The sequence below is a fragment of the Lycium barbarum genome, chromosome 3, assembly GCF_019175385.1.
Source record: "Lycium barbarum isolate Lr01 chromosome 3, ASM1917538v2, whole genome shotgun sequence".
Lineage (NCBI taxonomy): Eukaryota > Viridiplantae > Streptophyta > Magnoliopsida > Solanales > Solanaceae > Lycium > Lycium barbarum.
The window spans coordinates 3,754,536-3,768,500 of NC_083339.1; the positions used below are offsets into that span (position 1 = coordinate 3,754,536).

Below are 13,965 nucleotides of genomic sequence, written 5' to 3' on the forward strand. Positions count from 1 at the left end.
TTATGCGAAAATTGCATATTATCGGCGTCGGCTTCATCGAAGGTGATACAATCCTTGACGAGAGCCGACCTATCCCTTTTTTTCATTTCTGGTTGTTACATTTTTGAACTTCACGCCTGAAGTGTCAGTAACTTTGTTGACGTCCAAGCCTCCTGTGATGCTGATATCGACACCACCTATAATAAAATTAACTACTCGCTTTGGCTCGGGAAGTGGGGGCGGCGCTCCTTGCTCCCGATTCCGATAATATACTTGCTTGCCTTTCTCCGAAAGCAACTTCGTCAAGTGTCTTTGCTCGAAGAGTTCGGAGACTTCCAATCCCAATGCATGGCAATCCTCGATTTTGTGACCATGTCCTTTGTGAAATTCATAGAAATGCTTTGGATTTCTTTTACTCGGATCTGATTTCATTTTTCCTGGCCACTTAACCCTATTTCCCATTTTTTCCAATGCCGCAACTACCTTTGATGTCAAAGCACATAAATTATGGTTTGTGAGTTTCGGAGCCTCGATGTTATAATTTCCTCGAGAAGTCCCTGCTGTTGCTGGTGATCTGCGTCGATATTGATTATTTCTTCGTGTACCTTCATGACTTCTTCGTGAATAATATGGATCATAACATTATCTTCTATACATTCGATCTCCATCGCTTTTTCGGGAATAATTTCTACTTGATGTATCCTTAGTTGTTGATAATGATTTCCTCATGATCGGAGTGATGATATCCTGTTCTATTCGAATTTTTGAATAGTATTGATAATATATATCGTCCCATGTTTTCGCCGGATATTCAACTAAGTGTTTGGGCGAGATCTTTTGTTGCTGGTGTTCCATCGGGATGCAATGCATGTCGAAATGCAATTCTCTCCTTTGTTTGATGTTGAATATAACTTCCATTCTTTTCTCTACTTTCATTGCTCTAGTGTGTGCCTTTTTTAATTTATCTACCAAATCTGCAAAGGATTCAAGCGAATTTTGGGGTAAGCTTGCATACAAATCTAGCGGTCCTTCTGTCAACACTTGACCAAATCGCTTAATCATAACAGACTGAGTCATCTTTGGCCTAAGATCACAGACCCGAATAGCGGATGTATAGGCCGTGATGTGATCATGAGGGTCGGTAGTTTCGTCATATTTTTTAATTTTTGGTAACTTGAAACTTTCTGGAACGTGTTCCAAATCTATAGAATCTTTCCATGGATGATATATGTAGTCACTATCATCCTCTTTTTTGATAGCGGGTGGGGCCCCAGGTATTCTGATGATTCTGTGTTCATGCTCTTTGAATTTTTTCATATGCTCCTCGAACCGCTGCAATATTAGTTCGGGTATGATTGTACGGATGTCAGCATCGCCGTGAGTCGTTGCTACTGCTACGTCGAGATCATCGGCATTGGTTAGCTCGTCGTTTAAGTTTCTTTGCTCAAGGGGCATTACCCGACTTGAACCAACAATTCTGTTCAGAGGAGGCGGTCTTGAGGGGTTTTGTCGTATTTCCACCATCATTTGTTTCATCACCTCCGCCATCTCTCCTTACAAGAATTCTCGTAAATCACCCATCGGGATGGAAGCTTGATTTAGATCCTCCATTAATGTGTCTCCTGTTGTTCTATTAGTTGTGTCGACCAATCCTTCATCATTGATATTCCTATTTTCATCAATGGGTGTAGGTGTAGATCTTGTCATTTCTGAAATGCAAAAACAAAAGTAAATACCAAAGTAATAACGTTTGTGTGAATAGAGAACAAACTACAAAGCCAACTGTAAAATTCCCACAGACGGCGCCAAACTGTTTAAGTCAAAAATCATACTTTGCCCAAATAGTTAGATTTGTATTGAAAGTTAAATAAGATTAACCACAGTTGGTAGTAATTTGATAAAAATAGTTAAAAACGCACAAGCTAGTTATTAAAGGTTGATAAAGAATAAGTAAATAAAAAGAAAGAGTGAACTTATGCCAACTGTGATGAATAGCAGTAATAAATTTCTCGTTTGCCCAGAAAGAACAAGAACTTGACCATAAGAGAATCAATATAACAATAATTAGCAGAAATTAATCCATAATAGTGTATTTTTTAATAAGTATTTGATGCCTAGATATACAAACGAAAGTTCTATTTATAAGTATTTGGTCCTATCTGGTGCCTTTCCCGTTGTGTGTATGTAACCGCAATCATTAATTACTGAATTAATGATTGTCATTAAATTCCTTAATTCTGGCTATCAGAAACCATTTCGCCGTTACCGCATTAACTTCATTTAATGCGTAATCAAGAGGATCTCGTATGTTGTTCCCGTTGATGCTCTTCTTCGTTGACAATGTCTCCGGTATTAGTTACCTTTCCATGAATGTTATTCTCGGCATTACCATTAGATCTTGCTACGCCATTGTTTTTTTTTTTTAAACGGACACGTGTCAGTCACATATTAGTCCACGTGCTAGGCGAGATTTTTACCCATACAATAACCAAAGGTTCAAATTGCCCTGTGAAGCCGTTAGTGAAAATGGATGAGGGGAGGGGCTAGTGATATAGGAAGTTTAATTAATTGCCAAGTGGCAAATTGTGATTTTAATAGGCACAAATTGAAGTTCAAAATGAAGCTCTTAGTGAAAAAGGTAAATATCGGCCTAGATTGTAATTAAATTGACGCAAAAATGACTATTTCGCAAACCACAAGGACAATTTTAGATCTTTTTCGTATATTTCTTTGTTTTTTAATAATTTCGTCAGCTAAGTTGACAAATAAAGACAATGTGTATCAGTTTAATTTATTAATGACGAGGACAATTATGAATCTTTTCACTTTAGAAATAATTCTAAAAATGTTTTTTCCTCGTTAAAACATGAAAAAAAAATTATTCTCCTATATTATTTACATATAATTAAATTTTCCGACCAAGTAATTTCGCTCGATACCACTTGGTCTAAGATGGTCCGCCCCTATAAATACCTTGGCTTATGATGACATCTGGATGATCGAATGGTGGGATGAATGTGAGACCTTCCTCTTGAGCCAATTTCAATGCATGGGATTGAGCTTCATCAAATGTGTCACCCTCAAGTACTACAGTACCACCCAAATTTGCAACTGCTTCCCTCTTTTCAAATAAATTTCACAATAAGTTATTTATCCTGTTTAAGTTAGTGTGATTCCATTTTGTTTAGTATATTCCAAGAACAATAATTGTTGCTTTTTAAACTTGGAGTGGCAAGTTAGCGATTAGCTGGATTTAGGTTGGTCAAAATTAAATAGGATAGATCAATAAATTGGTTGTTGTCTAGTCCTATCCAAAAGTTAGTTGAGCTAAATGTTGAAATGAGTTGGGTGAAGATGAGTTAAACAATGGTCACAACTCATATCACAGCCTGCCGATATCTAATCAAATTTTAATCTCATTGGTTATTTTCATGTAACAAGCAACACTAACAAAAACTTTTTTTCTTATTTATTATAGCTACACATAACATATCAAAAAAAAAAAGTTTTATTTAAATATAGTCAAACAAATGTTATACTAGCATCTTAAATCTTAAATATCACAAGTTTTAAAAGTCTTTCATCAGTACCCTATCAAATAAGATCACATAAATTAAAACAATTATATATTATTATATAGTATATCCTAATTATTACCTTGATCTCTGGGCTGGTAACAGGCATGACAATTTTAGCAGTACATTGAAGTCTCTGAGCACCTAATGCAATTCCTTGTGCGTGATTTCCAGCTGATGCTGTAATAACTCCTTTGTCTAATTGTTCCTTTGTGAGTTTGGTCATCATGCTGTAAGCTCCTCTAAGCTTGAATGAAAACACCTATAGCAATAAGCAGTATTTATTAGTCATGACTTAATATTCACACAAAATGCAGGTTTTTTTTTCTCCGACTATGAGAATATCTTCTTTGACGGGCTAAGCTACAATTCTGCCCGCGAGTTTCGCAGAATTTAATAGTTTTGACCCAAATTATATACTTATGTTAAGAGATTCACGTAATATATACCCACAATTCTTGAAAAATTTGGCATAGGCCAATCAATGCCAAGACGGAATACAGGCAGTCTTCATCCCTCTAAATAGGGAGCCCATGATCAATTTACAAACACACCAATTTCAGACAAATAAATCTGAGTATTTAGAGAGCGGAGTGAGGTATATCATAAACTGTGTTAGAAAATAGTCTGTGAAGAAAAATAGAGTGTGAACGATATATACTGAGGTGGGATAACTAAAAGAGTGTTATTTATTTTGAGTGTGTAGTGCCTTTGAAATATTTATACTCGTGACTATACAGTGTAAAATTCCTTACTATAGTGATATCAGTTGTTTCTCTTGGCCTGTGATTTTTTCCTTATTCAGAAGAATTTCGACGTAAAATCTTGGTGTCATTATTTTTTCTATTATTTTATTGGTTTAACAATAACTTAGTGTTCTTCATTTCTCACTAATATCGTGCATATTATTTTTACGGGTCTATTTTATTCCAAATACATATAGCATGTGCATTTAGTGATTGGGATTGGTGAGATTATAAAAATTCAAATTAATTAACACGTGGTTTTAGTTTTGTGTACCAAGGCCGTGCTAGTGATTGGGGTTGGTGAGATTTCTACATCAATTATGTGATGTACTGTATATGATGAGTTGTGTAGGCCAAATTAAAGATCGATATGTGGAGAACTAATATAATTAAATTACTACTGTTAAGAAGAATCGGTTGGGCTCTTCTTTCTCATCGTCCGTTTCCACTATAATATTAAAAAAAATAATGGGCCCGTTTCCAATCTAATAAAATAAACTACTATTACGAAGAGCCGGTTGGGCTCTTATTTCTAGCTGTCCGTTTCCACTTTAATATTAACAAAAATTTGTGGGCCCGTTTTCAAGGGCTCTTCTTTCTCGCAGTCCGTTTCCACTTTAATATTAAAACAAATTGTGAGCCCGTTTCCATCTAATAAAACAAACTACTGAGCCGGTTGGGCTCTTCTTTCTTGTCGTTCGTTTCCACTATAATATTAAAAATATTATGAGCCCGTTTCCAATTTAATAAAATAAATCCGTTTTCAATTTAATAAAAAAGCCGGTTGGGCTCTTCTTTCTCGTCGTACGTTTTCACTTTAATATTAAAAAAGAGTTGTGGGCCCATTTCCAATTTAATAAAAAAAAATTGTGAGTCCGTTTCTAATTTAATAAAAAAATGTGAATCTCATATATATTAAATAACAATTAATATTAAAAAAATATGGGCCCTATATATATATTAAATAATAACTAATATTAAAAAAAATGTGGGTCCCATATTAAACATCAACCAGTATTAAAAAAAAAATGGAACCCACCACATTCAAATTCACGGGGAAAAAAGTGGATCCCATATTAACAAAATCAAGCAATATTTAAAAAAAAATAAGTGAATCCCATATTAAAAAAACAAATAATGTTAAAAAAAAGTGCATAGAAAATCAAACAATTAAATCAATAATGATGAATTCCTTGCCACATGCGTATCAACCTATTAGTGGGAGAAAATGAAATTATTGTACAGCAACATATGAAATTATTGTACAGCAATATACTTAAAATACTTTTATATTAAAATAAGATTGAATTTAATTACTTTTTCATTTTTTCCCTACTCTAATAAATGTGAAAAGAGATTAATGTCATAAAAGAAAAAATAATATTAAATGGAGATCAAATAATTAATAAGGTAAATTAGTGAAATTATAATTCTAATTGATGTTTCCTTAAAAAAAAATCGTGTAAAAAACAACATGACAAGTAAAATGAGTTAACCAAAAAATATTTATTAAAAATTAAAAAATAGAAGTTCTTCATGGCCCCATATTAAACACCAACCAGTATAAAAAAATGTGGGGCCCATATTAAACACCAACTAGTATTAAAAAAAATGGAACCCACCACATCCAAACTCACGGAAAAAAAAAAGTGGACCCCATATTAACAAATTAAGCAATATTAAAGAAAAAAGTGAATCCCATATTAATAAAACAAACATTGTTAAAAAAAAATGTGCTTAGAAAATCAAACAATTAAATCAATAATGATGGATTCATTGCCACATGCATATCAACCCATTAATGGGAGCAAATGAAATTATTGTACAACAACATACTTAAAATACTTATATATTAAAATAAGATAGAATTTAATTACTTTTTCATTTTTTCCTTACTCTAATAAATGTGAAAAGAAAAAATAAGATAGAATTTAATTACTTTTTCATTTTTTCCTTACTCTAATAAATGAGATTATTGTCATAAAAGAAAAAATAATTTTTTTGTGACTCCATAAATGTTACTCGGATATATACCCCATTTATTTAGTAATTTAAATCGTAAGTGATAGATTTACTATTTCTTCTATCTTTTTCTATAATAATTCTACCTCGTACCCTACTTTTTCGTTGCAATGTTGTAAGCTTATTTTTAGATTGTTAATGCTTGGTATTATGAAATACAAAAACAAAAACAAAAAATTATAATCTATTCGATTATTGTATTCATCATAATAATACAATCCAGTAAAATACAATATCCAGCTCTCTGCAAAGGAATCTCCACTTGATGTATCCTTAGTTGTTGATAATGATCTCCTCATGATCGGACTGATGATATCCTGTTCTATTCGAATTTTTGAATAGTATTGATAATATATATCGTCCCATGTTTTCGCCGGATATTCAACTAAGTGTTTGGGTGAGATCTTTCGTTGCTGGTGTTCCATCGGGATGCAATGCATGTCGCAATGCAATTCAGCCCAATTTGTCTTCGATTTGCGGCAAAGTGTTGCGATGTTTCTGGAAGCGATGAACAAACTCTTGTAGAGTTTCATCCCTCCTTTGTTTGATGTTGAATATATCTTCCATTATTTTCTCTGCTTTCATTGCTCCGGTGTGTGCCTTTTTGAATTTATCTACCAAATCTGCAAAGGATTCAAGCGAATTTTGGGGTAAGCTTGCATACCAATCTAGCGCTCCTTCTGTCAACACTTGACCAAATCACTTAATCATAACAGACCGAGTCATCTTTGGCCCAAGATCACAGGCCCGAATAGCGGATGTATATGCCGTGATGTGATCATGAGGGTCGGTAGTTTCGTCTTTTTTTAATTTTTGGTAACTTGAAACTTTCTGGAACGTGTTCCAAATCTGCAAAATCTTTCCATGGATGATATATGTAGTCACTATCATCCTCTTTTTTGATAGCGGGTGGGGCCCCAGGTATTCTGATGATTCTGTGTTCATGCTCTTTGAATTTTTTCATATGCTCCTCGAACCGCTGCAATATTAGTTCGGGTATGATTGTACGGATGTCAGCATCGCCGTGAGTCGTTGCTACTGCTACGTCGAGATCATCGGCATTGGTTAGCTCGTCGTTTAAGTTTCTTTGCTCAAGGGGCATTACCCGACTTGAACCAACAATTCTGTTCAGAGGAGGCGGTCTTGAGGGGTTTTGTCGTATTTCCACCATCATTTGTTTCATCACCTCCGCCATCTCTCCTTACAAGAATTCTCATAAATCACCCATCGGGATGGAAGCTTGATTTAGATCCTCCATTAATGTGTCTCCTGTTGTTCTATTAGTTGTGTCGACCAATCCTTCATCATTGATATTCCTATTTTCATCAATGGGTGTAGGTGTAGATCTTGTCATTTCTGAAATGCAAAAACAAAAGTAAATACCAAAGTAATAACGTTTGTGTGAATAGAGAACAAACTACAAAGCCAACTGTAAAATTCCCACAGACGGCGCCAAACTGTTTAAGTCAAAAATCATACTTTGCCCAAATAGTTAGATTTGTATTGAAAGTTAAATAAGATTAACCATAGTTGGTAGTAATTTGATAAAAATAGTTAAAAACGCACAAGCTAGTTATTAAAGGTTGAAAAAGAATAAGTAAATAAAAATAAAGAGTGAACTTATGCCAACTGTGATGAATAGCAGTAATGAATTTCTCATTTGCCCAGAAGGAACAAGAACTTGACCATAAGAGAATCAATATAACAGTAATTAGCAGAAATTAATCCATAATAGTGTATTTTTCAATACGTATTTGATGCCTAGATATACAAGCGAAAGTTCTATTTATAGGTATTTGGTCCTATCTGGTGCCTTTCCCATTGTGTGTATGTAACCGCAATCATTAATTACTGAATTAATGATTGTCATTAAATTCCTTAATTCTGGCTATCAGAAACCGTTTCGCCGTTACCGCATCAACTCCATTTAATGCGTAATCAAGAGGATCTCGTATGTTGTTCCCGTTGATGCTCTTCTTCGTTGACAATGTCTCCGGTATTAGTTACCTTTCCATGAATGCTATTCTCGGCATTACCATTAGATCTTGCTACGCCATAGTTTTTTTTTTAACTGACACGTGTAGTTTTTTTTTTAACTGACATGTGTCAGTCACTTATTGGTCGACGTGCTAGGCGAGACTTTTACCCATACAATAACCAAAGGTTCAAATTGCCCTGTGAAGCCGTTGGTGAAATTGGATGAGGGAGGGGCTAGTGAAATAGGAAGTTTAATTAATTGCCAAGTGGCAAATTGTGATTTTAATAGGCACAAATTGAAGTTCAAAATGAAGCTCTTAGTGAAAAAGGTAAATATCGGCCTAGATTGTAATTAATTGCCAAGTGGCAAATTGTGATTTTAATAGGCACAAATTGAAGTTCAAAATGAAGCTCTTAGTGAAAAAGGTAAATATCGGCCTAGATTGTAATTAAACTGACGCAAAAATGACTATTTCGCAAACCACAAGGACAATTTTAGATCTTCAATTTTAGATCTTTTTCATATATTTCTTTGTTTTTTAATAATTTCGTCAGCTAAGTTGAAAAACAAAGACAATGTGTATCAGTTTGATTTATTAATGACGAGGACAATTATGAATCTTTTCACTTTAGAAATAAATTCTAAACATGTTTTTTCCTCGTTAAAACATGAAAAAAAAGAAATTATTCTCCTATATTATTTATATATAATTAAATTTTCCGATCAAGTAATTTCGCTGGATACCACTTGGTCTAAGATGGTCCGCCCCTATAAATACCTTGGCTTATGATGACATCTAGATGATCGAATGGTGGGGTGAATGTGAGACCTTCCTCTTGAGCCAATTTCAATGCATGTGATTGAGCTTCATCAAATGTGTCACCCTCAAGTACTATAGTACCACCCAAATTTGCAACTGCTACCCTCTTTTCAAATAAATTTCACAATAAGTTATTTATCCGGTTTAAGTTAGTGTGATTCCATTTTGTTTAGTATATTCCAAGAAAAATAATTATTGTTTTTTAAACTTGGAGTGGCAAGTTAGCGATTAGCTGGATTTAGGTTGGTCAAAATCAAATAGGATAGATCAATAAATTGGTCGTTGTCCAGTCCTGTCCAAAAGCTAGTTGAGCTAAATGTTGAAATGAGTTGGGTGAAGATGACCTAAACAATGGTCATAACTCATATCACAGCCTGCCGAAATCTAATCAAATTTTAATCTCATTGGTTATTTTCATGTAACAAGCAACACTAACAAAAACTTTTTGTCTTATTTATTATAGCTATACATAACATATCAAACAAAAAAGGTTTTATTTAAATATAGCAAACAAATGTTATACTAGCATGTTAAATTTTAAATATCACAAGTTTTAAAAGTCTTTCATCAGTACCCTATCAAATAAGATCACATAAATTAAAACAATTATATATTATTATATAGTATATCCTAATTATTACCTTGATCTCTGGGCTGGTAACAGGCATGACAATTTTAGCAGTACATTGAAGTCTCTGAGCACCTAATGCAACTCCTTGTGCGTGATTTCTAATTGATGCTGTAATAACTCCTTTGTCTAATTGCTCCTTTGTGAGTTTGGTCTCATGCTGTAAGCTCCTCTAAGCTTGAATGAAAACGCCTATAGCAATAAGCAGTATTTATTAGTCATGACTTAATATTCACACAAAATGCAGATTGTTTTTTCTCCGACTATGAGAATATCTTCTTTGACGGGCGAAGCTACAATTCTGCCTGCGAGTTTCGCAGAATTTAATAGTTTTGACCCAAATTATATACTTATGTTAAAAGATTCACGTAATATATATCCACAAATATTTTATATAGAATTCAGTAGATTGCCTTTTCTAGACTAGTCCATAATCCATAAAGTTAAAATTCTAGCTATGCCTCTCATCTTGTTTAATTTTTTCTTTTTCTTTTTTAAAAAAAGACAAGCATTAGCTACGAAGTTCATCGCTAACTGTCGCTAAATAGGCCGTAGCTCATAAGATTTTTTGGTAATCTGTCACTAATCTATCGTTAAATAGGATTAACGATGAATTTTTTATTATTGAAATAAAATAGGAAATTCAAGTTAAATCATTTCTAATTATAGAAATGTATCAAATTCTTTTTGGAACAAACTAGGAATAAGGAAAGAATTTAAGTTATATACAACTTCAGTGTAAATATTTGTTTACACTATCAGGTCATTCAATTTTTTATTTTTATAAATAAGCTTCTTTAAAAAGGTGAGATTTGTAATCGTAAAAATAAGACAGATTACCTATTGTAACAGGTAAAAGTGACCTGAGGATATAAAAAAATGTTTACACTAACAATATGCATTACTTAAACTCATAAGGAAATATATAAGTATTATTTTTTTGGAAAGGAGGGAGGAATTTATGTATAAAGAGTGAAGAGTAGAGTAAACATACGGACTGCATATCCTCTCTTTTGAAAAAAAGGTTAACCCCAAGTCTCTTTGAAAGCTTTGTTGCATGCTGCAATGAGGAATCAATCGCTACATCGTACTCTCGAAGCCAATATTTCAAGCAAGTACTGGAACAATTCTTCATTATCCCTCGTCGATCGGATTATTCTCAATCAATTTCCCGGCCTCGACATCTTGCAAGGATGCAGGAGTACTCACCACTGGCGCTGAAGAGTCTGACGGACATATTATAAATTGTGTTATCTTCAACGGCAATGCCGATGGTCTCACCCTTGAGCCGCTCATATGTTGGTACATTTTCATGTTACGGCTAGTAGTAGTCGATATTTTAAATGTGTCGTTGCGGCCAACAGAAATTGGAGTAAATTTGGGGTTGCTGGCAAAATTATGACAAAGAACTTCCATGTCGTACTGTGTTTGATCGAAAACTTTACTCACTATGACAGTAGAGAGAAATATTTTTCTGATATCACTTACGATTTTAAAACACTAAATAGATGGGGGGTATATATAGGTGTAAAATTAGAAGGGGAGTTACGTGAACTTCATGCACACTTGTGACTCACATAATTGATCATGTACATGCATTTGTTCTTAATTAACACGTGGTTTTAATTTCTTGTACAAAGGTCTATGCTGGGGGTTAGATACTTGGATTTCAGACGTCAATTATATGATGTACTATGATGATGACTGATGAGTTATAGAGGCTAAAAACGTGTTGAGAAATACATAGAGTTAAGTAATTAAAAATATGCTCGCTCTTTAATATATATTTTGAGCCTAGAGGGTCGTTTGATTTTAAAAAATAAGGAATGATAAGTGCATAAACATAAACTGCTATTTTACAATTCCTATCCATGAAAATGGATAATACAGGATAAAATATGAGATTATTTTATCTCGCGTTTGGTTGAGTTTTTTATGGCGGTATTAGCGATCCCAAATTAGTTATACCTCAATCGTGGCATTAGTTTTATGTCACATTCAATGTTGGATAATAATTTCGGGATAAAATATGAAAATGACGCGAAGATGTCCTTCGCCAAAGCTCTTCTTCTAATTCCCTTTAAAGAAGCCAAGGTTAAATTTTGGAATTGAAGTTTTCCAAGTTTATTTATGTCCGAACGGAAAACAATTTATTTTTATGGCTTAAACCTGAACCTTTAAATAAAAATAAAAGATACCAACCATTTACACTTCTTGGTGGTATCGTACAAATTAATCACGTAAATAAAGAATGAAAATCAATGTCACTTTCCCAATATCTGATATCTGATTCCCAATCTTTTGGTTCTGATTATATATTACAATTAAAAAGCTAAAATGATCGAGATAATAGTCAAAAACATATCTGAATTATCATTTTTTTTGTGAGTTTCCTACCTGAACGATCAGGTGTTTGCGTTTCGTATCTGAACTATCACCAACTATTTATCAAAACACACTTTGAATATTATCTTATGGCGCATGGTGTACACACTCTTCTTTTTTGTTTAAAAATGGTGCTAAATGACACTCCATGCGGATAATTAAATGAACTAATTGTAAAATTAAAAAATTAAGAAAAACACACCTGAACTATCACTCTTTTGTGAGTTTCAACACCATCATATACTAGTCGAGGTGTGTTTTAATAAATAGTTAGTGATAATTTGAGTAGAAAACGCAAACACTTGATAGTTCAGATGTGTTTTGATAAATAGTTGGTCTACTTCAGTCTTCAGGTAAAAAACACAAAAACACTTGATAATTCATGTAAAAAACTCGCAAAAAAAGTGATACTTCATGTGTGTGTTTTACCATTATCTCAAAAATGATACTATCAATAATTGTCGTTGTTCATTCTCGAAGAGGAAAAGGTGAAAGAAACATGACGTAATTCGAATACAAGGAGAAAAAGGTTAAAAAATTATTTCCAGTAATTGCTGAAAGCTAAGAAGGAATGGGTAAACACGAGTATTTTTTCTCATAAATAACCCAGCTAGGGGGGAAAGGTGAAAGTAACATTAATAATTCACGTGACCACAGGGCATGGATGTTTGAACATCAATAATGTACCAATCTCAAATAACTTACTTCCTTCGTGGCAATTTATATGCTACTCTATTAATTACTAACTGTGTATACAGTCCAAAATCAAAAATGTTATTAAGGGTGTGCAGAATTTCATTAATATATACCAATAAAAATGATTTTTGATTTATATACTAGTATAGTTTTTTTTTTTTATTAAGAGTGTTCAATTGACCATTATTCGTTGTATGAGCGTTCGATTGACCATTATTAGCGGTATGTGGCTACACCATTCTATGCACGGAGTTTAAAAAAGAAATGAAGATTTTTAAGATTTGTTGTGTAAAATAAATTCTAGACATCTTCTTACAGATAAAATGAGAATTTTAAAATTGAATTACTTTTAAATATATAAAGATAAACATTTTTTTGGACAAATTATGTTTGTCCAACAATAATAATACCAATCTCAAATTAGAGAATTGATGCTTGTTTTTTTATTCGATATTCGATATCTGATATCTGTATTGAAGTTCGATTAAATTTGAAGTTGCAGCGAAATATTTTATTGGGGGTAAAGCGTGCACTAATAAATACGACTTAATATTAACAACTCGAACCGAGATATCTAGTTTAGAGCGAAGAAATACATATTACTTCATCATAATTGATGTAGGTTAATTCAAAAAATTGTCAAGTCTCTAATAAGTGTCCATAGATGTTATTTCAGATTCATGGAATTGGCCCTTCTCTAAGTGTTACATTTACTTTCGCTTTTACTCGTAATTTTTAATCTACTTGACAGATCAGCAAACATTAGATATAATATAACGTATACCAAAAGCGACTAAACTTTTAAATCTCAACTAATCGTATGGACTATATGAATATGTTTCGTATTTTGTTTTTGATCACTAATTCCACATAAATTTTAAAAAATTAAAGATTATGTGAAATAATGCAATGCTAGGTCGTGTGACTCGAAAAATGGAAGCCGTTGGTGCGATTTTATGAAATCAATTTCGTACATAACAAAAACGTGAAATATACATTTCAACAAAATGCCAATAAACATATAGTTAAATTTACAATCTACTCCATCTGTCCCAATTTATGTGGCACCATTTTTTTTTTATCTGTCCCAAAAAGAATGTCACATTTCTATAATTACAAACAATTTAAATTTATGA

General features: G+C 33.0%; 1 protein-coding gene across 1 annotated transcript; it reads right to left on the reverse strand.

Annotated features, from left to right (window-relative positions):
- Positions 1–1,152: 1,152 nt before the first annotated feature.
- On the reverse strand, positions 1,153–11,212 carry LOC132633663 (threonine dehydratase-like). Its single transcript, XM_060350190.1, has 3 exons — positions 10,743–11,212; positions 3,637–3,816; positions 1,153–1,688 (listed from the first exon to the last, which is right to left on the reverse strand). The coding sequence occupies exons 1-3, from the start codon at positions 10,881–10,883 to the stop codon at positions 1,683–1,685; spliced, it is 327 nt and encodes a 108-aa protein (XP_060206173.1). The 5' UTR covers positions 10,884–11,212; the 3' UTR covers positions 1,153–1,682.
- Positions 11,213–13,965: the final 2,753 nt, after the last annotated feature.

What these genes read in the sequence shown, in the direction of transcription:
- LOC132633663 (XM_060350190.1), bottom strand. Translation starts at nt 10,883, where the DNA reads ATGAAGAATTGTTCCAGTACTTGCTTGAAATATTGGCTTCGAGAGTAC. An exon ending in AAAGAGAGGATATGCAGTCC is followed by an intron (nt 3,817 to 10,742) that starts GTATGTTTACTC and finishes TTATTGCTATAG; the next exon opens with GTGTTTTCATTCAAGCTTAG.